The 27,710-nt window shown below is 50.0% G+C and overlaps 1 protein-coding gene across 2 annotated transcripts in view; it reads right to left on the bottom strand.

Annotated features, from left to right (window-relative positions):
• The window catches only part of PLEKHA2 (pleckstrin homology domain containing A2), a 66,718-nt gene that overhangs the window by 5,021 nt on the left and 33,987 nt on the right, over positions 1 to 27,710 (bottom strand). For both annotated transcript variants that reach the window (XM_065901504.1, XM_065901505.1), the window contains exons 3-10: positions 27,177 to 27,233; positions 20,248 to 20,296; positions 18,792 to 18,889; positions 11,391 to 11,531; positions 10,721 to 10,867; positions 10,323 to 10,391; positions 9,877 to 9,947; positions 5,687 to 5,750 (exon numbers count right to left, since the gene is read on the bottom strand). In XM_065901504.1, coding sequence (XP_065757576.1) covers positions 5,687 to 5,750; positions 9,877 to 9,947; positions 10,323 to 10,391; positions 10,721 to 10,867; positions 11,391 to 11,531; positions 18,792 to 18,889; positions 20,248 to 20,296; positions 27,177 to 27,233 — 696 coding nt within the window. The remainder of the gene's footprint in view (positions 1 to 5,686; positions 5,751 to 9,876; positions 9,948 to 10,322; positions 10,392 to 10,720; positions 10,868 to 11,390; positions 11,532 to 18,791; positions 18,890 to 20,247; positions 20,297 to 27,176; positions 27,234 to 27,710) is intronic.

Below are 27,710 nucleotides of genomic sequence, written 5' to 3'. Positions count from 1 at the left end.
CAGTGGTTAGAACTCCGCACTTCCACTGCTGAGGGTGAGGGTTCAATCCCTGATTGGGGAACTGAGGTCCTGCAAAATGCACAGTGTAGCCTGACTTCCCCCTAGAAATACCGAGCCACCCCAGGAGGGGGCAGCAGCGGCTCTGTGAAGAAAGAAAAATCCCAGGCTGAGACACAGCAGGTGGGAGCCCCAGGAATTCTTAGGGCCTTCCAGCTTAGCAGGTTGAGCTCAAGTGATCCTGGCAAACGCTTACTGAGGCCTTACCCAGCGTGACACGTGACATCAGGCACAGAGTTGGGACCAAGACTGAAGGCCTGACATTCAGAAACTTCCATTTGTTCACCTCTCTTTGTCTCCCTGCACTTTCCTCGGGTAGAGCCACCCCAAATTACCAGCATGCATTTGCGTGCCTGGGCACACGTGAGTGCAATCACAGGCTGGCCCTGCAAAAGTTTCCACATACACCCCTCACTCTCCCCACCCCTAAAATGTTTCTTTCTCTTTTCATTACACACCAAGGTAATACACGACTAATTTTTTTAAAACCCTCAAACAAAAAGCCCGCCTACCCCTTCCTGTCACGCCAAACCAACCCTCCCTGGTTAGATGTGTGCAGGACAGTTACAAGAGGAGCAGCTTCACACCCCAGTGCGCTGGGCCAAAGACAGGCAGCAAGGGTGCCCCAGTGGAAGAACCTTCTCACGCAAATCCACCTGCTCCCTCTTTCCCCAGGACTTTTCCCAGTTACTGGACAGCCCGGTGGCTTCCCAGAAAAATAAATCCATCCCGGGTCCAAAAAGAGAACGAGGATGCAGTCTCCAAGATTCTTCCAGAAGGCATTTTACTTACAGCAGGGCTAGCTGACTTGATTCACAGTAGAACTACTAGGAAAAATTACATGAACTCATTTAGCCAAAGCAGCTTGAAAGTGCCTGATACACGAAAGGGCTTCATATTCGTTATCACTGCTGTTATTATTATTACATGAGGGACTCAAATGAAGCCTTAAATTCCAATATTATAAATGTTTCGTGGCCTTCTCCCCTACAACTTTTTTTTTTCATTTTCTTCATATTCAAACTGCATATAATTCTAAAGGGGTCAAATTGTTGGGATCAAATAAGATAACATACTTTTTCTTAATATGCTTATTTATCAACTCCATAAAATGGTTTACAGACAGGAAGCTGACCAGGTCTTCACTGCCTACCTGTTTTCTGTTTTATTCTTTTCAGCCTTCCTAAGGATTTCTGTACATATTTCTATATTTCTTGAAGTCTCTCAGATTCCTTGGGTTATTTGAAAATATATTGATCATTATTTCTATTATAAATAATGTTATTCGTAAATGCTCATCTCTATTTCTAGAGTTTGGACATTTAAAGTAAAATTATCTTATATTTCAACTTGCCTTTGAAATATTGCTTTTCTCTGGATAAACATTATTCTAGTGCTTAAAATATTTTTCAAATAGAAAGGCGGATATTGATCCCACATGAGAAGAAATAGAATATTATGTTATTGAGCTCACAGTTAAAATCTCTATTAGTAGTTTTAAGAACTGGACTCCACGGACGATAGAAATTTAGTGAAACCTCCAAAACTATATGTGAAGATTACAGTATATGCATATATCTATCTTTTATGGAAAGCCTGTGCTTAGCTTTCATCAGAAACTCAAAAATATCTTAAAACCACATCACAAAGGTAGTTTCATGAACCAGAGGTAAAAACCAGAGCTGAAATCCACCCACCCTATGGTGAATTACTAAGAGACTGAAAAAAAAGGCTGAAAACTCAGTAGAACAAGAAGGGAAGTGCCAAGCTTATATGTTCATCTCTTACGGGTCTGCTTAAGTGTGTGCTAGGCTTCTGGTGCTTGGTTCAAAAGAAAAAGCAGGGTTTCTGTCCTTGAGGGCAGTTTTTGAGGTAAGAGGAACAAAGGGTATTAAATGAATCACTGCAGACTGTGGTTTTTATTGCAGTCTGATGAGCTTTGATTGAGGATCTGCTATCAGCATTATAACAGATGCAACGGTTTTAAGCACTGAATTCTAACAGGTCATCAATAAAAGGCTTCTAGAACCTCCTTTGGTGGTCCAGTGGTTTCCACTGCAGGGGGCACAGGTTCAATCACCTGGTCAGGGACCTAAGATCCTCATGCCGCAGTTAAAAATAAAAAACAAGAGACTTCCAATATATATTACTGGTTACTTCTGTTGCAACTGCCCAGAATTTTTAGGCAGCCCCTTCTCAATTCTATTCCCAACCTCTGCAGCCCTCCCTTCCAACAGCTAATCACCCCCTACCCTCTCCCCAGGAGCAAATCCCACCTTCAGATACAGCCCTGCCACGTATGATCCATTCAGAGGGCAAAACTGACCACAGTCATCTGAAAGAGAGATTAAAATATCCCCTTTTCCCAAATACATGTCTCTGCGGGGCCAGATTTTCTTCATACTCTTCCATCAAAACAACATATGGCCACAGACTGAATGCAGAAGCAGATCTGAGAACCCTGCTGTCTTCCAATAAGCCAGCCATTAAAGAGATTTGCAAAAATACCAAAAAAAAAAAAAAAAGCTACTCCTGTTGCTTCTCTGTTTTAGAAACAGAGTTATTTTTCATAAAATGTTACTTGTGATAACACAAATGAGTTTACAGTGGCTGTTTTTAAATGAATAAATACATATTCTTAAAGAGTTTTAATCTCTACTCTTCAACTTTCTGAGTCTGCTGCTATACACAGATTTGCCCAGTCCCTCATTTATTTATCCAGGGCCATGCGAGGGTTCTTTTACCCTAGAAATGTGACAGCAGATGGAAAAGGAGGACAGAAGTGATGATAAGGTCCTGGTTAATGTGCACACACTCTTGCCAATGATGCAGTGTCTTCTGAACACTTCTTGGCTGTGTTCATGTTTCCCAAGTCACTATCTCCACCCAAAGCTCTGTCCTAGCCTCTCACCTGGCATCATCATTCACCTGACAAATACTAACTTAGCACCACCACCATGTCAGGCACCATCCTTCTAGGGCTGTCCTAACAGGTCACCTTGGGCATCTTGCAGGAACCACAAACACAACCACCCGTGCCAAGGCTTCCCTTTGCCCTCGACAGCCCCTCCTTCCGTGCATCCGTCCTCCACGGTGACGCCTGCCATCAGTCGCCCTGAGGCTCCAGCCAGGCATCTGGGCAGGGTCTTCACCTCCCATCTCTCCCTTCATCCCACATCCAATCAACTTTAAAGTCCTGGAAAGGACTCTTCAAATTTTTCCACTCTTCTTCACTCATCCAGGATCAGACTTCTTTATCCCCCACTGAAACCACGACAATAGCCTCCCACGGGCTCCGGTCTCACCCTTTTCCTATCTGTCCCCTACACTGCCAAGCCACTACACCGCACCAGCCAGGATATTCACTGCCAGGGTCCAGGGTCCCACTGAAGTGGCCAGGATCAAGCACTACCATCTCCCTTTCACAGATGAGGAAAACAAGGCTCTGAAGCTTACGCCATTGTGCAAGTGGGATTTTTAAGAGGCAGATCTGATTGGGTCACTGCCCCAGCTTAACCTCCAAGGACCTAACCCCCAGGATAAAATACAGCTTTTTAACAAGGACCCTCTGATTCAGCTTTCCAGCACCTGAGTCTCTTTCACCTCTAGGCTTTTTTTTTTTCACATGCTGCTTGCTGTTCCCTCTCCCTGGGCCAATACTTCGGCCACCTGATGCGAACAGCCAACTCATTAGAAAAGACCCTGATGCTGGGAAAGATTGAGGGCAGGAGGAGAAGGGAACAACAGAGGATGAGATGATTAGATACCTTCACTGACTCAATGGACACGGAACTTGAGCAGACTCCAGGAGATAGTGGAGGACAGGGAAGCCTGGCGTGCTGCAGTCCATGGGGTCACAGAGAGTCAGACATGACTTAGCGACAACTCCCTGGGCCACTTTTCCTCCATCTTCCTTCAGGAAACTTCCCTTAACTCCGAGACTAGAGGAGGTACCCTTCTTAGGAGTTCCCACAGCTACCACTACTTACTCTAAGGGTAGCCCTTCTCACACTTTCTTATTCTTTTTCCCCCCACCTCCATGAGTGAGGTTGCTTCATACTTTAACACACGTAGGTTCTTTGGTCATATTCTGCATGCCATACTGGGATCACCCAACCGTCTAAATGATTTTTGTAACTTGCATATATTACAGGTTAATACTCTGTGCTGTAAAATTCAATTTCACACATCTGCCACTACAGTATCATACAGAACCGCTGACTGCGTGCTAAGTCGCTTCAGTCGCGGCCGACTCTGCAACCCCTGTGGACTGTAGCCTGCCAAGCTCTGCTGTCGATCGGGATTCTCCAGGCAAGAATACTGGAGTGGGTTGCCATGCCCTCTTCCAGAGGTCTTCCTGACCCAGGGATCGAACCCCTGTCTCTTACGTCTCCTGCATTGGCAGGTGGGTGTTCTTTACCACTAGCGCCACCCAGGAAGCCCGCGGAATAGTTTCACTGCCCTAAAAGGTCGTCTGTGTTCATCTCCCCAACACGCCGACCCCCCCCACCATCACACTGTTCTAATTGCTGGTTTTCTTGACTGTCTCCCTCTCTGGGTCAGGATCTGTTCTGTTGAACGTCGGGTCCCCAGGACGAGGCAACGCCCTGTACTCTGAGAAGACTCTACAAAAATCTGCCAAATCTAGGAACTGGAAGCTCTTGTTGTACCTACAGCTCAGACTTTGGCCCCGAACAGCACGGAGGCTGCTCGAAGGCCCCAGCACTTCCCAGGGCTCTTCCCGGGTGCTCATCTGAATGAATGGAACCCACAGATGCCTCCGGCTGTCAGCAGGTCTGCTGGGCTCAGCCAGGGGGACCCGCTTGGAGGGCGTGGATGCTCACGGAATGGCTAAGAGGCGACCTTGCAAAAAGGAGGGCGTTTAGTGGGGAGCATGTAGGGAGCCCTGAGAAACTATGTGCAAGGAGGCCCCAAATTTCAACCCACACACCCGACAGCAGCCCTGGTACAAGAAAGGCAGCAGCATCGCCAAGGCGGGGGAGTCCGGGGGCACGCCGTCCGTGGACTGAGCGCTAGGCGGGCGGGGGTGGGGACTAGGCCTTGAAAGTCTAGGCCGTGCTAGAGGCTGGAAATCTGCCTTTCCAGCTCCCATGATCTGAGGAGTTGGGAGAACTCCAAAGCCGTGGGCGGAGGGGAGACGCTTCTGAGAGCTGAACGGTCGGCGCCCACACAAGGGCTTTCTCTGTGCAGCTGGCTATGCACCTGGTCCCCGCACAGGGCCCTCTGTGCTCTGGTCCTTCCGCACGCAGCGCCGTCCACACACAGACGGGGCTTATAAATACCCTCCAAGGGAGAAGTGAAACCACTGACCAGTTCTCCTTTTCTCTGCTTAGCTGGCGCCCAGCAGCTGAGAGCAGCTGGTACAAGCGCACCGTCCCCAGCGAGGTGGCTCGGGCCGCTCTTATTATTTTATGGTTGGGAAGCTTGGGGGCAAACATCCTGTTTAGAATGAAACGGGACCCGGACTGACTATCAGGGGGCTAAATTTACCGCCGAGAAACTTCGAACAAAATAAAAGAGAAAGCAAAGGGAAAAGTAGGCCTGCAAGCACGCTCGCCACAGAGAAGGAAAGTCCCCGTCTTCTCGGCGTCGGGGAGGAGCTTTTTACCTGCACGTAGAAGGTCCTGGAGCTGGTTATTATTTCAAACAGGTTGTCCCTCATCAGCAGATCGCTAGACAGAGAGAAGGAAAGAACGTTACCAGGTATGCTGGTCACCCACTGGGGACCTGACTCAAGCTAAGACGGGTACCTGTGCTGCCTACCATAAAAAGGGGATTCACAGGCCATTTCTCCTGCAGCCCCTGCCTCAGAAAGCATTGCCGTGTTTCCTTCAGCTTCACTTCCTGGAGGATCTCCAGTGGTTTAACCATCCCCAGGGCCACCCCCTCCCCTGTACACACCACCACCAGTTCTCACAAGACAAAGCTCCTTTGCTTCTAAGACCTCTTGCCTCATATGCACCACACCCCCACACTGCCTACAGTTGTGTTTCTTTAGTGGCCAAGATGTATCAAGTGCTTTGTGAGAGGTACCATTTTGAGGGATTTTAGGGTCAAGTAATGAAAGTCTTATTGGATACAAGCACACACATGTAAAAATACAAGCTGTTATATATCTATTATATCTACATTAAATATATATATTATATACATATATTATTTATTTGTATTTAGAGAGATAACAGACATATAACAGTATAATCATTAAAAAAAAAAAACCAGTAAATTTGTTTCCAGTGTACAACATGATTCGATATTTGTGTATACTGCAAATGATCACTGTCTAGGCAACACTCACCATGCTACATAGTTAGAATTTGTTTTCTTGTGATAAGATGATAACTTTTAAGATCAACTCTTTTAGCAACTTTCAAATACAGTACCCTTAACCATAGTCACCATGCTATACACTCCATCCCCAGGACTTATTTATTTTATACCTGGAGATTTGTACCACTCAACTCCCTCCACCCATTTTGGTCACCCCCAACCCTCCACCTCTGGTAACCACCAATCTATTATTTGTGCTTTTTAAAAAATCTTTTGGCTGAGCCATATGGCATGTGGGGCCTTAGTTTCCCAACCAGGATCAAACTGATGCCCCTGCATTGGTGGTGCAGAGTCTTAACCACTGGACCACAGGGAAGTCCCTGTCTTTGTGTTTTGAGATGCGCTATTTCATCCAATCTTCACCACCATTCAATGAGGCAATAAGACTTTCCCCACTGGGGAAACCTGGGCTCAGAGGTTCTATGACTGGTCCACGGCACCGAAGTAAGTAAACGGCAGAGTCAGGATTTGAACCCAGGTCTGATTCCAGAGTCTACATTCTTAATTACTCCACCACCAGGTGCCTCTCCTAAGGGACCCAAACCTCTCATTTCCAAAGCCTTTCTCCATCCACATAGCAACCACATCTGCTTCACCAAATCCCTGCTCTCAGGAGGGGGCCGGATTCAAAAGAGGAGAAAGGGAAGGAGAGGGTGGACCACTTGAAGGTGCTTCAAACTGAGGGTGAGGTTTGTAAGAGGGATCTGACTTCTGCAAGGAAGAAGGCTAGAAGTAGCTGGTGCTTAGCCACAAGCCTCCAAATGGCCGAAATGATTTCCAGGGTGAAACGCCTGCCTGGTGTATCCAGTCTTTGGGGGAACATACAGGAGCAGGAGATCCACCTCCTTCCCCATAAAAGAACATTAAAAAGCAAAACTATAAAGTCAGATGCTGAAGTGTGTGTTACATGCCGAGAGTTAGAATGATTCCAAGAAAGGACTAACCGCAGGCGGACATCCCTGGCGGTTCAGCGGTATAAGACTGCGCTTCCACTGCAGGGCATAATGGATTCCATAATGGATTCCATCCAGGAACTAAAAACCCACATGCCGAGCGGCATGGCCAAATTTTTTTTTTTTTTAATGGAAGAAAGAAAAGACAGGACTGATGTCAGGCAGGGCTGGCTTCAGGAATCAGCACCTCGAAGGAAATGGCAGATGCATGGCCAGTGACAGGGGCATGCGGGCAAAAGAGAAGCAAGAGGTTAAAGACCCCCAGGGGAGGGGACAGCTATGGTGGGGGGCGGGGGGGGGGGCAGTCAGACAAACTTAGGGCCTGATCCTGACTCCATTGGGAAATGGTATTATGCGAATATGGTAAATGGGAATATGTTTAAAACTTCGTGAGCCTTTGCACTCCAGCTGTACAATGGAAATCAGAAGCCCGTCTCTATCAAGCTTATCACCACAAAGATCAGTTATAAGTTATACGCGGCATCTGGTGCAAAAAGAAGGTCACACAGTGCTCACCTGAAATGCATGTCATTAGCTATCGTAGTCTCTTTCTGAGTATCTGAGAAGAGATGGCACTTCCTTCTGGCTAAAGTGGTTTAACCTTTCAAACTATTCATGCACGTACATACAGTCATGTAATCAACTGCTGGGGAGGAAAAAGCAAAACCAGGAGGAAATCCCCACCCTTTTTGCATCCATTTCTCAGGCCGTATGAAGCCTTTTGTGCTTAGCTACTTCAGTCATGTCTGACTCTTTGCAACCCCATGGACTGTAGCCCACCAGGCTCCTCTGTCCATGGGATTCTCCAGGCAAGTATACTGGAGTGGGTTGCCATTTCCTTCTCCTATGAAGCCTTTAAATTAAATTCAATTCAACAAACATTAACTGACTACCCAGATGCCCAGAACCCCCCTGACTGGGCTGGGGAGCAGTCTAGTCTCACAGGCCTGGAACCTGCAGCGTCCGGGAGCTTCCTTCCCTGGGTATCTGCCTATCTCTCAGTTCAGTCTGACTTCTGGTCAGCGGCTCATGTGAAGTGTGAAGCTCTCTTAGGACCGAACCTTATCTGGGTTCTCAAAGCCACCCCAGCCCACCCGTTGACTTGCACAGGCCTCCAGGGTCGGGAACAAGTCCCATCTCTCCTCCATCCACGGTCACCTCCAGAGCCACGCTTCTGGAACTTCCATCTGTAACTGCTCTCACAAATGATAATCTATCGGTGGGAACTTTCCTTATCTTCTAAACTCTGCAACTGTGTGCAAGGCTCACGACAGTCCCCACTTCCTTGGGCCAGAGAGCACCTCGCTTTCATGCAAGACCCTCCCACGCCTTCACATGAGAACAGTCAGCCTGACGTCATCAGCTCCCCTGGTGACGTTGGCTCTGCACGCACAGTCCGTGGGAGGGACATACAGCAAACTGCCCCTGCAGACTGCAGATGGAGGGCCGAGTGAGGACAGCCAGGTGCCCAGATGCCCCTGGGTCTCTAAAGCTTGGCTCCAAGGGCACCGGTATGGGTGTCGGATATGGGAGAGCCGTTGAATGGGCCCCAGGTCCCAAATTCGTCCTGCCCTCCGTGGCCCTGGAAAGGTAACCATTTCCTGGTGGAAAGAGGAACATCTTAAAAAATACTTCTTCTTCCTGCCCGACAGCATTGCCGTGAATCAACCCTGTGTTACGAAGACATCAGGGGACCTCCCTGGTGGTTCAGTGGTAAGGAATCCACCTGACAAGGCAGGAGACGACCCCCATCTGGAAAGATCCCACATGCCGCGGAGCAACTAAGCCCGTGCACCGTAACGATTGAGCCTGTGCTCTGGAGCCCAGGAACCAGAACCACTGAGCCCACAAGCCTAATTACTGAAGCCTGCATGTGCTAGAGCCTGTGCTCCATAAGAACAGAAGCCTCCAGGATGAAAAGCCTATGTGTGCATCACAACTACAGCATAGCCCATGCTGGCCACGACTACAGAAAAGCCCACACAGCAATAAAGACCCAGCACGGGCAAATATAAACATTTTTTTTTTAAAGAAGGTATCAGGAACTTTGTCAAATGGAAGAGAAGAGAAAACGCATAACAAGTTGAGGTCAGAGGCACTGGCACCAACAGGGCTCTGAGCAGATATGCTGAAAAGTGAGTGACTAAGGATACAGTTACACCACCCCCACCCCTGCTCTCTGAGGGTCAGTCCTCCTGGGCAATGAGCATCCGACACCTGAGAAGGACCTCTCTCTCCTCTGGTCCATATTCTTTCTTTTCCTCCATGAGGACAGTGTTACATAGGCTCACCTGAGGAGTGACAGTAAAGGGCTGGGAAGCAGGCAGGTTGGCCCAGCACACCTTCTTGCCACTGTGACCACTTGGATGGAGACAGGCGGCCACAGATGTCAGGGAGACAAAGGCCTCCTGCTCTTAAAGGAAGGCTCTGGAACAGAGCCTCAGACAGGGAGTAACGGGACAGTGAAGATGGCACGCTGGGTTCTGACCAGAGAAGAAGGAGCAGAGACAATTACCCAGACTTGACCAGACACTCGTGGGTCTTGAGAACATCCTTGAGGAATATGGTACGAAGTGGTTCTCGGTCCTAGGGGAGCAAACAGGGAGACAGAGTGAATGAGGCTGTCTGCCCAAGGCCACTACTGGGACCAGCCAGCCATTATCATCAGACATGACGGGCTGAAACCAGGACGCAAACAAGACAAGGTCTCGAAAAAAATCGAGAGGAGAAAAACAAAAAAATCTAAGAAGATGCTCTGCGGTTCTCAGCACACACAGGGGCGGAGTCCGTTAAGGACACTTTAATATCATGGTGAAGCTGCCCACACCAGCTGGACAGAGCTAAGAGGCCGCACACTCCCAGCACACAGATGAGTCTGTGCCCACATCTCTGCTCACACGCATGCGCACGTGCACACACACACACACACACACACACGTCTCTTGAGGGCTCACAACAAACCTGCTCACACTTGAAGTAGCAGATGGTAAAGTCATCCAGCGCAAAGAAGCGCCGCTTCCAGCTCTTGCGCTGTAAGAGGGTAGAGAGCAGAATGTTAGAAGAGGTCCCCAGGGGTGCATTCTGGTCCTAAGCTCCTGGGGACCCCGCCCCACAAAGGCCAGGGTCCCAGCTTGGAGGACCCGGGTAAGGAGCCAAGGATTTCTTCGTCTGCGGAAACACCTGGGGGCACCTGGGCCTGCAGGGCGCACGCTTCCTTTGAGCCCCTCCCAGAATCAGCCGGCGTGGGCGTGGCTAGCGCCACCCTCCTCCCAGCAATCTGCCCTCCCCTCGGGATCGCCCGCACCCACTGGCTCCGGGGGTCCCCAGACACCCCTTCAGCTCCCCTCGCGGACACTCACCACGTTCCCTTGCTTCACACAGTAGCCGCTCTTGATGAGGGGCGGCCCGGTGGGACCCCGGCAGCCGGTCGTGGGGATGTAACTCTGAGACCTCCGAAGGATGGCGTGGGAGCCCGGCTCACCCACTTCCTGCCCATCCCCGCCGTTCTACATGGAAACGGGGGCGGCAGGGTGAGCGCCTCCCTGCTCCTGACACGGCCCACCCGCCTTCCCCACCCTCCCTGGCCCGTCCCCTCTTCCTCTTGGCCCACGAGGGCAGTCAAATGAGAAATAAGCCAGGAAGTAAACTTTTGCCTTGGGCAGGCACTCTACAGGGTGCTTTCACAGAGCAGGGCTGGGGAGGGCCAGGAGACCCAGGGAAAGGGAAGGGCTGCGAAAGCAAGCCAGACGAGGCAGAGGCACAGTGAGCTCGTTCCCAGCTACCCTCGGCCCCGCTTCCCCGCTTGCTTCACAAGCGCCAGTCCCCGTGGGCGATGCAGAGCCGTCCTGGCCGCAAAGCTTCCGATGCAGCGGCCTCAGCCTCTGCACTGTCTGTATTCTCCATCACCCTACGTGCACGGGCTCTCCCACCCCCGCCCCTTCCTCGGTCCTGCCCTCCTGTGATGTCACGGTCACACCATGGACACCCCCGCACCCCATGCCCCAGCCTGGCAGCCCCAGGCCCCAGCACCTGGTTGATCGGCGTGTGTACCACCACCCCTCCGATGATCTCTGTCTTGTAGGCCACCTGTGGCTTCTTCTCTAAGGCCACAGGAGTTGCTAGGCTCTTGAGAACTTCGGTCGTCAGGGGCAGGTTCCCAGCTTTGGGTACCTGGGAAGAAGGACATCGTGATTAACCGGGAACAAAAAGCCCCGAAAAAGCAGGGAGGTGACCAAGGAGCGGCGGAGAGGAAGAAAAAAGTTAATGTGCCGAGTTATAGTAAGATACCCCTCCCCTCCATGTCCTTCCATCCATCCAAACCTGGATATGAGGAATTCAGCAAACCACGCCCACCACACACACACACACAGAGGCACACACTCAGCAAATGCGCTGAGCACCTACTCTGAGTGAGCCAGCCCCTGCCTGGCTAGAGACCAAAGATACACCAGCAAACACACACACATGTCCTGCCCTCCCTCCACATCCATGCTGATCAGGGAGACTGATCACAAACATACAGCAAGACTGACAATCAGAAAATTACAAATCGTGGCGAGTGCCTTGAAGACAATGAAACAGGAGAATGACATCAGGCCATCTACTCCAGTGGACTGGTTGGCATTATGGGCGTGGCTGGTGTAAGTCTCCAGGGGAAAGAGATGCTGAAACAGTGACCTGGAGGATGAAAAGGAGCCAGGAACATAAAGATGGGAGAAAGGATGCTCGGCAGTAGGTAAGACGCCTGTGGCATATGGTACAGGCCTTGGGGGGCATGTCCCAGGGCTTGGGGTGTAACCCCTGACCTGTCACTAAATGAGTGACACAGTCATAGAGTTGTCATGGTCATCAAACTGGTAAGAGGATATAAATTCAAACACTTAAAATACGAATAAAAATACAAAAGTATTTTAATTAAGATATTCTAAGTAAACTTTTAAAAAATTAATTAATTTATATTTTTTTGGCCGTGCTGAGTCTTCACTGTTGCACAGGCTTTCTCTAGTTGCAGGGAGCCAGGCCTATGCTTCCCTAAGGTGCTTGGGCTTCTTATTGCGGTGGCTTCTCGTTGCAAAGCTTGGGATCTAGGTGAGTGAGCTTCAGTATTTGCAACATGCGGGTTCAATAGCTGTAGCGCTTGGGCTCAGTAGCTGTGACGCACTGGCTTAGCTGCCCTGTGGCACATGGGATCTTCCAGGACCAGGGATCAAACCTGTATCTCCTGCATTGGCAGGTGGACTCCTAACCACTGGACCACAGGGGAGTCCCTCTAAATAACTTTTGATTAATGTAATCTACTAGCACTTACAAAATATCGCCCTTCTGCAACATGATTTATCTTTGATCCTCTCCAGCTGATCAAAGAATCACAGAATTTTTAGGGCATGTTTGAGACCACAGGTTGCAAACTGGTGGTCCAAAGGCAGACTTGCCCTAAATATGTCTCGTCTGTCCTATCCAGTATGTTTTTCAACCTGCAATTAAAATCTGAAATAGTTCACACAAAACAATCCTGTTTTCCAGCAAAGCAGCAGTTCAGTCTTTGGATGGGGAACAGATTCTTCTGTTTGTCCCAGTCCTGACCATCCTCCCAACCCAAGGTCATTTATCCTCATTCATGTTGCCGCTTTTCTTCCTTCTTGTCCATTTCTCATTTACACTGGAAAATCTTTCATCACCAGAGAGGCCCAGAGCAGTCCAATCATTTGCCCAAAGCCATGATTAATATTAACACCTAAGCTGGTTCAGTCCCCACCACATCATAAAGCCTGTCCTTCACGAGGACCCAAGACCCCATGTGAGTCTGCCAGGAAAGTAACTGCAGACCCCAAAAGAAAACCTAACATCCTATTTCACTTCTTCTACAGCCTTGGAAACTAGAAAGACCTAAGAATCCAGATCTTTCAAGAGCTCACAGCTCAAGGATATATTGTCCAACATGGGAAATATAGCCAATATTTTGTAATCACTTAAATGGAAAGTAACCTTTAAAAACTGTAAAAGAAAAAAAAAAGTTTAAAAAAGACAAACAAAACACTATTGCAAGACTTCCCTAGTGCTCCAGTGGCTAAGATTCCACAACTCCCAATGCAGGGGGCCTGGGTTCAATCCCTGGTCAGAAAACTAGATTCCACATGCTGCAACTAAGATCTCAGTCAGTTCAGTCGTGTACGATTCTTTGCAATCCCATGGACGGCAGCACGCCAGGCCTCCCTGTCCATCACCAACTCCCAGAGTTTACTAAAATTCATGTCCATTGAGTCGGTGATGCCATTCAACCATCTCATCCTCTGCCTGTCCCCTTCTCCTCCTGCCTTCAATCTTTCCCAGCACCAGGGTCTTTTCCAGTGAGTCAGTTCTTCACATCAGGTGGCCAAAGTATTGGAGTTTCAGCTTCAGCATCAGTCCTTCCAATGAATATTCAGGACTGATTTCCTTTAGGATGGATTGGTTGGATCTCTTTGCTATCCAAGGGACCCTCAAGAGTCTTCTCCAACACCACAGTTCAAAAGCATCAATTCTTCAGCGCTCAGCTTTCTTTACAGTCCAACTCTCACATCCATACATGACCTGGAGCAGCCTAATTAACTTTAAAAAGCTACTGTAAGCCAGGAAGTGGGGTGGGGGAAGTTCACAGCTCAGGGCCATAGGAGAACTAACTCTGCCTGTCAAGGATGGGAATGAAGGACCACACCCCTATGCATCTAATTCAAAGGAGTAAGACCATCATGATCAACACTGGAGCCCCAGAAAGAAGACAGGACCCTTCTTCCTGCCCTGTGCACTCAGCTTAGATAGTCAAGGGCGACCTCTGCCCACCACCTCTGCAGATGAGGTCAGAAATCCCCCCTCTCCTTTCCTTCTGAGAGACAACAGTTGTTTTGGGTCTCTGCTCAGTGCCAGGCGACAGAAGTACTCCTCTCTTCCTGCATTACTACTCATCTCAGGCCACTTTACTAGGTAGGCATCCGTTTCTCTATTTCATAGATGAGGTAAACAATAGCTCGTTAAAATGAAGTCATGGCCGCTGCTAAACACCACTACCTAACACCTTCTGGGACCACCCTTGCCAGTTCCTCTGCGTTTTGCTCTGGTGAGTGGAATCCTTCCGGGATGTGGGTTAGTGCTGGGGTGTCCAGTGATATGTCCACTGTTGAACAGCACACCTGCCCCCTAGTGATCCAAATGAATTCCTGAAACCCAGCAAAGGAGGAGGGGAGTAGCCTTTCCGAGTTCACGACGGCCGGAAAAGGACCCCTGGTGGCTTGGGTGTCGTGGTGCCTCTCGACCCATCAGCCCACCCAGAGAACAGCTGGTCATCACTGCTCACGCCCCTGCATTATCGGCTCCCTCTAACCAACAGCCTGGCTCTCCAAAGCCGCTTACACTTCCTGAGACGGTGAATCAGACTGTGGAGAACAAACTCACCAATAACCATGCACCAGGTCTTAAAAACAAGGGCATCCTCTTGGCTTGTCCATCTCCCAAGATCCCAGTGAAACAGGGCCCCTTCCCACCACCCGTCCCTTCCCTGAGGAAGGGTCCCCTGATGCAGGAGATTCACAGGGTTCCATTTGCATCATGAAATGAAATTTGCAAGAACTGTCTTCCCACAAACAGGGCAAGACTATGAGGAATTGTCCAACTGTGGTAGGGGAAGGTGTGCTATAGTTTCACTGTCCAATTTTTAATCCTTTCGAAAAAATGTAGCGAGTTGAATGATGTCTCCCCAAGATGTCCACGCATAACCTCAGACATGACTTTATTTGGAAATAGGGTCCTTGCTGCTGCCGCTAAGTCGCTTCAGTCGTGTCCGACTCTGTGCGACCCCATAGACGGCAGCCCACCAGGCTCCCCCGTCCCTGGGATTCTCCAGGCAAGAACACTGGAGTGGGTTGCCATTTCCTTCTCCACTGCATGAAAGTGAAGTCGCTCAGTCATGTCTGACTCTTAGCGACCCCATGAACTGCAGCCTACCAGGCTCCTCTGTCCATGGGATTTTCCAGGCAAGAGTACTGGAGTGGGTTGCCATTGCCTTCTCCTAGGGTCCTTGCAGAGGTAATTAAATGAAGATGAAGCCATGCTGGTTTAGACTGCAAGGAAATCCAACCAGTCCATCCTAAAGGAAATCAGTCCTGAGTGTTCATTGGAAGGACAGGTGTTGAGGCTGAAATTCCAATACTTCGGCCACCTGCTGCTGACTCTAAGAGTCAGACATGACTGAGCGACTTCACTTTCATGCAGTGGAGAAGGAAATGGCAACCCACTCCAGTGTTCTTGCCTGGAGAATCCCAGGGATGGGGGGGCCTGGTGGGCTGCCGTCTATGGGGTCGCACAGAGCCGGACATGACTGAAGCGACTTAGCGGCAGCAGCAAGGACCCTATTTCCAAATAAAGTCATGTCTGAGGTTATGCGTGGACATCTTGGGGAGACATCATTTGAAAAGCCCCTGATGCTGGGAAAGATTGAAGGCAGGAGGAGAAGGGAACGACAGAGGATGAGATGGTTGGATGGCATCACCGACTCAATGGACATGAGTTTGAGTAAACTCTGGGAGTTGGTGACGGACAGGGAGGCCTGGCATGCTGCGGTTCATGGGGTCGCAAAGAGTCAGACACAACTGAGCAACTGAACTGAACTGATGCTGGTTTAGGGTGGGCCCTAAGTGCAGTGACTCACGTCTTCCTAAGAGGAGGGGGTCACACAGACACATAGGCTGTACTATGACGGAGGCAGAAGTGGAGGGAGGCTGCGACAAGCCAGGGAAGACTCTGAGGGCTAGAACGGGCAAGGAAGTATTCTCCCCTTGAGCCTTCAGTGGGTACATGGAGGGCCTTGCCGACACCCTGATCTCAGATTTCTCAGGACTGTGGGAGAATACATTTCTGTTACTCTAAGCCATCCACCACTTGCAACAGCCCTTGGGAAACTAACACAGAAATACTACTCCGAGCAAACCCAATTCTTTATTTTTTAAAAAATGTTTATTGGGGTACGTAGTTGCTTTACAGTACTGTGTTCGTTTCTGCTGTAGGGCACAGTGAGTCAGCTGTCTGTACACAGACAGCTGTGCACAGACAATATCTGTGTACAGACAATACAGAACAATAGCTGCTCTCTATTGGATTTCCTTCCCATTGAGGTCACCGCGGGGCACTGAACAGAACTCCCTGTGCTACACAGGAGGTTCTCATTAGTTACCTGTTTAATACATGGTGGTGTACGTATGTCAACCCCAATCTCCCAATTCACCCCACCCCCTTCCCCCTCGGCGTCTGCACTTTTGGCTGAATACCATATGTTGGCCATTATCTTTAATCACAAGGACTCAGTGACCTAGCACTCAATGACCAGTGATCTGTGGTTACTGGCTCCTAAACCTGGGCGGGTCACTCTGATCTCCAGGCACTTCCTCTGCCTCGTTTATAAACCAGATGATCACTCCTGCCCTCCCTACTTGAGGTTTTCATGAGGCTAGCAAGAAGCCATGAATGTAAAAGTGGTATGTCATCTAACTTTTACATCTGCTGCTTGCTTTTCATATTTTTATAAACCCTTCCAGGTCTCAGAAGTCAGAAGGTCCTAGGCTTGAATCCCAGCTCTGTCATTTAGCAAACTCCAGACTAAGGGCAAGACTCTTATTTCCGTTTCCCTCATCATAAAAATGGCAGTGAAAGCGCCTGCCTCACAGGAGTGATATGAAGGGTGAGCAATGTGGCCGGTGAGAAAGCCTGGCTGGATACGTGGTCTGTATCTTTCATCTCTGCATCCCCTGCCCCCAAGATGTTTCACTTTGCATACAGGGTGCGCTGAGAGAAATTTCCCTGTAATGAGGAAGTCGGGTACCCCTCCTCTTCCTTCTGTCCCACAGGATCTTTGGCAGGAGGAGTGAAGAGAGGTATAAATGGAGCAGAGGAAAGTCAGGGGGACCCTAGAGGTTATGGAGTCCCTGCGGAGGCTGGGACATCTCAGCAGGCCAGAAAAGAGGACGTGGAACTAGCCGCTGGGAGCAACTCTACGCTCAAGGCATAAAAGCAGGACAAAGGGGCCCCTGCTGCCTCAGTCTCTGTAGCCCAGTTCACCAGGCAGGTCCAAGAGAGGACACCCTGGGGTCTTCCCTGGTGTTAAGGGTGCTTCCCTTAAGCACTGGTGGTCCAGTGCTTAAGACCTCACCTTCCAATGCAGGGGGTTCGTCTGGATCTTAGCTTGGGAAGCTAAGATCCCACATGCCTTGCAGTCAAACAACCAAAACATAAAACAGGAGCAATACTGTAACAAATTCAAAAAAGACTTTTAAAAATCGTCCACATAAAAAAAAAATTTTTTTTTAAAGAGATAACGCTCAATGAGAAGAAAGTATTAGACACTGAAAGAAACTCCCCACAGTGTGGAGGATGCAGAAGGGTAAAGACTCCAACAGGAACGAAGAAAACCTTTATAAAGTCAGCATTCTGCAGACACACACCCATGTGTGTATCTTAGCAGCTACCCCCCTTCCCAGACCCCCACCATTTCCCTCTCTTTTCACTGCCTTACCAAGGTTTATCAGGATAACCAGCCAACAAGCAAAACCACATCGATGACTGAATTGTACTCAGCTCAGAGGCAGTATCACAAGTGCTGGATAAGTGTACAGGTTTCTTCTGCTGTGAAATTGTTCACGGGAACCCTGACGTATTGGGGAGAATAATCTGCCCCAGCACATACTGGTTTTTACTGGAAGTTACTAGAATGCTAGCACTTCTGAAGATATGATACAGAAAATCAAGCTTTTCAGCAAAGTGTGGCTTACATGCCAGAAGTCGGTCTATATTATTGGTTAAAGGTCTAGTTTTTTCCCTTAAACAGTTTTCCCCTCTCCTTATTCCTCCATCTCCCTTTCTTTTTCTGTATTTCTAAGGAGGAAGAAAGGAGTTCTTCGCTAGCCAAGTCAAGGAAAGCAGGAGTCCTCATAGAACAACCAGCAAGCTGGTGCTTATAAATGTTATGCTTTCCCAGGACAGGTCAGTGGACAGCCTGGACTGGTCTCCAGGTGGCCTCTTAAAATCAGAAGAGTCTCCCCGCCAAGCCAGGGAAAAGTTCCGACTTCCCCCCTCATGTGAGTTTCCTCTGCTCCGTTTCTCAGAGTCAGCACTCCATTTTCCAATCCCACCACATTCTGAATCAGCATCCCAGAATGACCCAAACCACCACTGCCTGGGAGCCCTCCCAGGAAGCACAGCGGGGACACTCCATAAACTTCCCCTCGAACCTGATTCAGACTCAGACTCAGTTCAACTTGCGGCTAGTCGGCCAAGGTGTGAGAAGAGGTAGGGCAACCAGTCTGGAACGGGTCCTGGGAAAGTCCCCGTGGCCACTGGGCCACTCCCCACCCGAAATGGGCCGACTGCAGAAAGACTCTCACCAGAAAGGAGAAGGATCATACGTACGGTGATTTTGCTGGCTTGGTTCAAGGCCTCCACCCAGTCCTTCAGATCTTTCTGGTCGTTGGCTTGAAGAAAATACCTCTGCGAGAGGGCGTTGATGACTGCAAAAGGTACAGGACGAAGAGAGAAGAATCCAGGTCAGAACACATGCCCAAACTAAGGTGTTTGATGTCGCAGGGTAGAGGATTCCCGCCAAGGAGACCAAGATGTTCCCCATGGTACAAAGTCACCTGGGAATATCTGGGAAGCAGAGCGCTCTCAATCTTAAAAAAATGTGGATTATTATTCCATTGGCCACAAGACAACACTAGTGGCCTTCATGTGCTGCTGTGCAGAAAGGCGGCTCATTCACCATACACCAGACACACGCCTGGACAGCTTTTCAGAGGCGCCAAACGCTGGACGGTCATGATGATACACATGTAAGTTTGGCCTCATGCTCCTGGTTTCCACTAGCAGAACTGACCCGGGTTAGGGGTCTTGTCTGTGGTTGAGACATGGAACTCAGGTTGCCTGGGTTCAAGTCTGTGACCTTGTGAGACCCCATTTTCAACCTGGCCCTTCCTCAGCACTCCATAAGGTCAACAATTTACTTCTGGGTTCTTTTCTTTTTTTTTTTTCCTTTTTTAGATCTGCTGACCACAAAATCTGAGAGTCAGATTTTTGAGCTTGGCAATGATATTTGAAGGAAGTGGGAGAAAGAGTGCAAAAGAAGCTTGAACCAACCTGAAGTGGGAAAAGAGGACAGCTTAAAGGACCATTTTACTCTCCTGGCAAAAATAAGCTAGAAGTGGAGGAGGTGAGCATCGTGGGGTAGACAAAGAACCCCTTAGTTCATTCACTCATTCCTTCAGCAAATATTTACTGAGCAACCGCTTTGTGCCAGGAAGCACACGCCACATGCTGGGGATACAGCAATGACAAAGCCGGGAGCATCCGTGCCTTCGTGGAGCTTACACCCCAGACATAAAACAGAAGCTGTTTGTTAGCATCTGCTCATAGCACTTAATACAGCACCGAGAAGGCAGTAGAAGCCAGTTAAATACTGATGCTTCAGTGACCTGCATCCACCGAGCGCCTCTGCTTCCTGGGTCACCCCCAGCCATCATGCATTGGCAGTAAGACTTTCAGAAGAATATTCCCTGGTTCCCTCAAGTCTCTATACCATTCCTCTGCTCTGAGTTAAAGTTTCCTTAAGACTTCCGGCAGATACCTGCCCTGCGGAGCCAGGAGAACTGAGACATCACGGGCGCCTGTGCCTCTGTCTTAGGTTATTAACAATCTTCGAAGGGAGACCAGGGAAAGGAAATCATGTGAGACCCAGGGATATGGCTGGGACAGCGGTCACTCACACACACAGGGTACAAGCCACATGTGATCGATCACAGGACCGTCTCCACGCAAAAGAGGAAGCTGCTATAGGAGTATTCAGAAATCCCACCCTCTGCTCAGGACTCACCGAAGCAAAACGGAGTTTTGGGTTTCTGCTTTGGGGCGACAATGCTCACCTACATCAGATAAAAAAAGAAAAGAAACGTGAGCGTGTTTCCAACAGTGTCATAAAGTTGTGTTGTTTTTCCCTTCAAAACTTTTTACATTAGGAGACTTGATACAAAAGGAAGAATATACAAAACACATGAGAACATTTTAAAAACTAATGATCGAGTGGAAACCTTGCACTCATCATCCAGATTAAGAAATCACCCACTATCGATCCTATTTCTTAGAAGCCCTCTGCGCCCCTCCCGGGTAGATAGAATCCCGGCCCCACCCCTCAGAGATAACCGCTATCTTGATGTCTGTGTTGAATCTGCAAAAACGCTCACAAGCCACTGAGTCCTGAGAAAATTCTCTTTGGACCACAAATATATGTAGCTTTCACATTAGCGAGACCCTACTCCTCTCCCAAGCACCAACCTCCTCCCCTAAACTGTTCTGTGAATTAGAGGTGGAATTATCACAAATACACAGATTTCAAACAAAGCCCACAGAAATGTGAGTCACTCACTGCACTGAGACACACAGATCAATTTCCCTTACCTTTACCCTGACTGCTTCACCATGAAAATAAGCACTTCCCACCTGCCCAGAGAGCAGCTGACGGGATCAGGGCACATCCCATATTGAAGGCAAGGGCCTAAGAAAGCAGACTTTTTCTACCTCCTGCCGTGTCATCCTGCCTTTTCAAGCCTGCCCCCCAATGTACATTCTGATTCTGTGCCTGCTGTGAGCCCGTCTCGTTTGAGTTCAGATACACTGAGCAAGGAAAGGAAAACATATTCCATCACATGGAATTAGATGACTGCCCTTGATGAAGTCTGAACCTCCCTGGAGCAGGCCTCCACCACTGGACCTGGGATTTCTAAGGGGGCAGCCCCTTCCCCCAGGACCGAGGCTGGGGAACACTATTCACACGTGGCTATCATCCACTCATGCACACCATTCCCGCATTTCTGGTCAGGGGCATTGTCCAACTTGCTCTTGCCCAGGGGCTCCTGGAGTGGTTCTAGCTTTAACAGGAGGCTCATTAGAAGCCAAGAGCTAAAGAAAACATTGGGTCAAAATTAAGGCTTCAGGACTTCCCTGGTGATCCAGTAGCTAAGACCCTGCACTCCTAACGCAGGGGACCCACATTCCATCCCTGGTCAGGGAACTAGATTCCAAATGCCACAGCTAAGAGTTCCTATGTGTGCCCAGTCGTGTCCGACTCTTTCTGACCCCTTGGACTGTAGTCCGCCAGGCTCCTCTGTCCATGAGATTTCCCAGACAAGAATACTGGAGTGGGTTGCCATTTCCTCTTCCAGGGGATCTTCCCAACCCAGGGATCGATCCCATGACTCCTGTGTCTCCTGCATGGGCAGGTGGATTCTTGACTACTGAGCCACCTGGAAAAAATCCTGCCCTGCCTCAACTAAAGGACCCGAGTGCAGGCAAATAAGATAAAATAAAAACAAGAGGGAAAGATCCACCATTAAAAAAAAAGTAAGGTCTTGTCATGGCTCACAGTGGCTCAGGATCTGATCATGACGGACACACCAAGCTGACACACCAGGGTGACTGGATTCTCCCTCTTGGCTCTAAGTTCTTTCTACAGACCTGGCCCAGATTTCTCAACAACCCAAATTAATACTGCCCAGAACACTGCAGATGGGAACCGAGGCGGCAGCCTGTAAAAGATCAAAGGAAGGACAGGCGGTACAGCCTGGGCTTTGGTGCCAGAGCGAGGGCCCCCATCCCAGGCGTCCCAGCTGTCTCACCATTTCCTAGTCCATCAAAGAGTAATAATAAATCACGCTCTCACAGGGCCATGGTGAGGATTAAATGTGACAGTGCAGGTGAAGCACTTAACCTGCCTTATCATGCAGAAGCTGCTCAACCAAGGAGGGGTTGTTTATACCCACTCCACGTACCAATACAAGCCATGCTATGCTGGGCACAAGGGGCTTCCCCAGTAGCTCAGATGGTAAAGAATCCGCCTGCAATGCAAGAGACCCGGGTATGATCCCTGGGTCGGGAAGATCCCCTGGAGAAGGAAATGGCAACCCACTCTAGCACTCTTGCCTGGAGAATTCCATGGACGGAGGAGCCTGGTGGGCTACAGTCCATGGGACCACAGAGAGTTGGACACAACTGTGTGACTAACTTTCACTTTTCATGCTTGGCATGACAGATAAAATGCCAAGGGCCTTGTGAGCTTCTCCGGGGTCCCAAAATATGTATGAGACCTGGTCTCCAACACACAAAATGAATATGGCACACTCAACAGTAATAACCATTCAACTGAATGTCTATAGGACGTTACAACAACCTCATCAACAAGTATTTAACTAAATGCCTACAAGATGTTACATTAAGCCAATTTCATTCACAAAAACTTCATTCCAATTAAACACTCACAAAAACTTAATGCCAACTTCATTGGCATTAAGCCAACTTCATTCACAAAAACTTCATTCCAATTAAACATTCACAAAAACTGCACAACATTCAAAAATAATTAGCAGCTTTGATTTTCTTGGTTCACGAGAATCCCTGGATGTGCAAGACGATAGCTGAGAAATTAGAGCCAATCATAAATTGAGTTACTCACAGTCAAATCATTTCAAAAAGGAAAATGATGAAAAATGATGAAAATCCTTTCAAATCTTTCACAGCCAGACAATTACAGTCAATGAGGGAAGTGGAGCCATTCTGATATGTTTCCCATGATGTGAGGTGTACGCTAGAGGGCCTAAGAAAGTCTTTAAATAATCCCCCAGATGATGAAGATTTAAACAAAGATGAGCCCGCATATCTGCCTTCAAAGTGGACGAAAAGCCCATGGCCTCTTTATCATCTGTGTGCTGGAGCCCTGCGAACAAGCCCAGGCCCCTATGCCATCTTGTACTCCTGGGATTCAGACCCCAGAATTCAATCAGAGCCACACCGGGTGCCTTCCTCCTGTTTGCATCTGATGTTCTGATCTGTTGGTGACTCATGGGCTTCCTCCCTCAGCACCCATGTTCCTGCAGGTCCTCAAGCTCACAGCTCCTGTGCGCCCCACCCTCGGTTCCTGTATGACCCTAACCATCACAGAACTACCTCGGCCATCCAGGCTTTCTGGACACTTCCCCCCTGGCTGGGTGACACACGGTCCACTCTGACCACAACTCATTACCAGCCTATCCAAGGGAAAACATGCTTAGGACCAGAAGTCAAAGCTTTCAAAGACATCGCCTGGCTTTCCATTTGCTTTTACATGTTTATCCAATGTTCAGTTGGGAGTACGTGTGATTACACGCCTGCGCACCTGTAATCTGCCTTGTGGTGATCACAGAAGGATTTTACCTGGCCAAGCAGCTCTTGCTGAATTAACAGGACGCCAGTTCTGGGTCAACCCTAATGGGTGGTTTAGCAAAGGTAAGACCCTCAACATCTCTGATCAGCCCCCAGATTGGCAAAGCCAGAGGGGAAACAACTACACCCCTCCTTACAGTCCTGGAATGATGAAGAAAATAAAGGGACTTCCCTGGTGGTCCAATGGTTAAGACTCCAGGCTTCCAAAACAGAGGGCATGGGTTTGATCCCTGGTTGGGGAACTAAGATCCCACATGCCTTGGTGTGGCCAAAAAAAAATACAAAGCAAGTCCCATCTATTGGCTGCTATGCCCTCAAAAAGATAGGCCAAAGTGGAAACAAAGAGGGGCGTCTCACTCTGGAGGAGTGTAGCTCTGGCCTCCCCCCAATCCCAGTGATGCGGGGCAGGACCCCCACCTCCTGGGAGGGATGGCACCACTGCCCCCACCGCACCTCCTGCTGGTGACCAGGCCAGCCCCTGCAGCTCTTTCACACGTGGTGAAGGCGCAGAGAGGCTCATGAAGAAGCGGCGTGGTGGGTGGGCTGACTCTGGCCACAAGTAAGTCGCTGCACAGCGGTGGTTGACCGGTGGGTCCTGGGTGAGGAGGCGGGGGGCGGGTGAGGCAGGGACCAGGCACAGGTCACCCACAGAGCGATGCAGGCAAGGGCCCCCCCACCCCCCCGGGCCCGACAGACTCTCAGGAACTCGCTCTTATCAGATCGCACAGAGACCACAGGAGCAGCAAAGCCGCGGGGCACGGGGCACTGCGAGCCCGCCCCACCCTGGCTCCCCGGGGCCGGAAGTGGAGCTGGGGCCCCTCCGGCAGCAGCAGCAGCAGCAGCCCAAGGCCTTGGAGCCTCGGTGCCACCCAGGGAGACCCTGCCTCACGAGGCAGCACCAGGAGCCGCAGAAGAGGCAGTCACCCACCCAGAGTCATGGCAGGCTCAAAGCCGGAGCCTCTGAACCAGCTTCCAGGGGCCAATGAGCCCTGGAGGCACAGGCGAAATCAGGGTGTGTGCACGCACACATGATTTACCTGGGACAGGAATCGACACTTCTCATCAGACTTTCTTAAGGATCCATGACCGCCCCCCCCACCCCCGCCCATGCCCGCCAAAAGCCAGGAGTGAGCCCTGTTCCAAGAAGGTCTTTGTTGCAGTTAACAGCGAGCCAGGCCACAAGCTGGAAGTGTAAGCGAGTAGGACCCTATGGGGCCTTCCTCAGACAAAGCCTTCCCCCGTATCCTCTGCTTGAGCTCCTCTCTGAGGTACCCAGATAGTAGTATCTGATGCAAATTTCCTGAGTTGTTTTGCAGATGTGAACCCCACCCCCCAGCAACCAGCAGCAAACGGAGAAGGACTAGATGACCTTGAGTACCTGGTCCCACGTCTCCTGGAGCCCGAGGGCAGCTAACGTGAACTCCCGTGATACTGCCCAGCTGTCTCACCATCAGCCCATCAGAGAAATGTGCACCCTGAGACCCTCAACCCCCTCATCTGCCCTTGAAAACGCTTTGCTGAAACTCTTTGGGGAGCTTGAGACTTCTGAGGGCTCTGAGCCACCTCATCTCCTTGCATGGCCTGGCAGTAAACCTTTCTCTGCTCCTGACCCCGACGTTTCAGTTTGGTTGGCCTCATGGCTCAGGCCAGGACTCCCATTAACAGAGGCGGGGCTGGCTGCGGGGAAGAGAAGAACCCACAAACAAAGCGGGGAGGTGGGTGGAATCAAAGGCCAGCATCCATCTTTTTCTAGTTGGCCTGAGAACTGGCCCTGCTGCTGCGACAACATCAATTTCAGAACCTTCCTCTGTGTTAGCCTCTCAGAAGATGGATGTTCCCAACACCAGCCCACAAGGACGAGCACCCTTAGCAGAGGCCACGCGCACCACGGCCGGACTACTGCTGCTGGTGCAACATATTCCTTGGGGAGGGGACACCTAGGGGTTAACAAGAAATAACCTGGAATGCTGAATTTGATATCAGCACAGGCCAAATTTTTTTTTCTGGGAAAACCCCTGCTTTCTGGCACTGGGTCGGGCAGCAAGCAGTTCAAGGTTCTCCTCTCCGTGAAACCTGACCCACTGGCAGCTGTGGGTTTTGCAAAACCCATCCCCGCCTGCCTCTCCCCTCCACGGAGGGTAAAAAGGCAGGTCCCTCCTGCTAAAGGAAGCAGTCCTCCCAAGCCGAGAATTCGAGAAACCCTTGTCTGAGCTGCATTTATATATCACGATTCTGCAGGAGATTTTAGTCCCTCTTATCCCATCAGGAAGGAGGGAAAAAAAACCCTCTCAAACGGGAGATGGTTTGGAGTTTCATTAATCTTAAGGTTCTCTGCTCCTCGCTCTCTGAATTCTCTCTCTTCCAACCTCCTAATGAAATGACCTAATGAGCTCACAGCAAGGCAGGGCTCCGGCCTCTGGCCGCCGCGCCGGGAGGCAGCCACATTCTGACCACAAAGCATGCAAATTGCCTGCTTTCCTAGGCCCCTCCCCTCTCCCGGTCCTTCTCTCCTCGCTCTAAGGCGCCCAAACACTGCCCTGCACCCAGTCACCTCTGCTGGACTCCCGCCTGCAACTCCTGCAACTGCCTTCCCCTCTGGCCCAGCTGAAATGGGAGGGCTGCCCAAGGACCCCCAAAGCTTGTTATGAGAGGAGCCAGGAGCCACCCAGATCAGAGCCCCATCCCCCGAGGAGGGGAGAATGTGGACAAGGAAGTTGAGGTTCCCAAGAGGCCTGAGTGAGAGCCTTCCAGAACCTCGGTGCTGGCTGGGGGCCACCTGGCTCTCCTCGCTGGACGAACAGTTCCTCTTTCTAGCAAGGCTCTAAATCCCCCAGCCTTCTTTTTTTTATCACTGCTGCATCACAGGTCAGCACCAGTGCCTGCTCCAGGGAGGGGCAGCTACACAAAGCTGAATTCAGCAGCGCCGTGTGGGCACCATCCACGTGGAGCCCCCCAGCCCCCACCCAGGTCAGCCCAGAAGAGGGGTTGCTCTCGCCTCTTCTGTGCAGACTGGACCAGGAGATGGACTGTCAGCTGGCCTGCCAGACCCTCCAGCTCTCTGACTGCTGAGTGGTTTCCTGGCACATCTGGGCACCTCCTTGGGGCCCTCCCAGGCTCCCCTCCACAGTGATCTGGTCCAGCCCATGGATAAACTTTCAGGGCCACCCCAACGCTTTCTGAGCCATGCCAGTCGAACCATACACTTTGGGAGAATCCTTTACAGTCACTGGGTTTTTTTTGCTGTTGTGTTACAAAAAAAAAGATCATGTCCCAGTCTTTGCCCACCCACCTCCCATCCCTCCTTTGCAGGAGCTGGCAGCATCACTGACTAATGGGTCCCAGGAGTGAGAAGCTGCAAGACCGCCCTCCAAGAACCTGCTGACCACAGGCCACCCGGCCCCAGTCAGTTACAGGCTTCCACGAGCATCCAGGGAGCATATCACGGCCCAGCAAGACCCCCAGGGGCTGATGCCAGAGGTGTATGCTTCCTCTAGTTTAGATACTTAACCTACTTACAGACCATGAATTCCCAAAGCTCCAGGCCAACATTACCTTCGAGATGTAGGTCAGCTGCAAGGATCCGACAGCTCCCGCCCCAATTGCCAGGTTCTGAAAGACATAAGTTTTGCGTTTGAAGAAGGATGCTATGCGAGGCAGTGGATACAGGACTAAGGAAGGCTGAGAGTCTGGTTCTGTCGATGCCACTTTCTGGCTTTGCAATCCTGACTAGTCACTTACTTCTTTTTTTTTAACTTTTGATTTTATTTTGGAGTACAGCTGATGAACAATGTTGTATTAGTTTCAGGTGTACAACAAAGTGATTCAATTATACATGTGTGCGTGCTGTCACTTCAGTCGTGTCCAACTCTTGTAACCCCAAGGACTGTAGCCTGCCAGGCTCCTCTGTCCATGGGATTCTCTAGACAGGAACGCTGGAGTGGGTTGCCATTTCCTACTCCAGGGAATCTTCTCGACCCAGAGATCAAACATCTCTTATTGGTAGGTGGGTTCTTTACCACTAGGATCACCTGGGAAGCCCTAAGCCCTTCAACTGTACGTACACATGTGTCTATTCTTTTTCAAATT

This window comes from Muntiacus reevesi, chromosome 10, assembly GCF_963930625.1.
Source record: "Muntiacus reevesi chromosome 10, mMunRee1.1, whole genome shotgun sequence".
NCBI lineage: Eukaryota > Metazoa > Chordata > Mammalia > Artiodactyla > Cervidae > Muntiacus > Muntiacus reevesi.
This window is presented reverse-complemented; position numbering and strand designations above follow the sequence as displayed.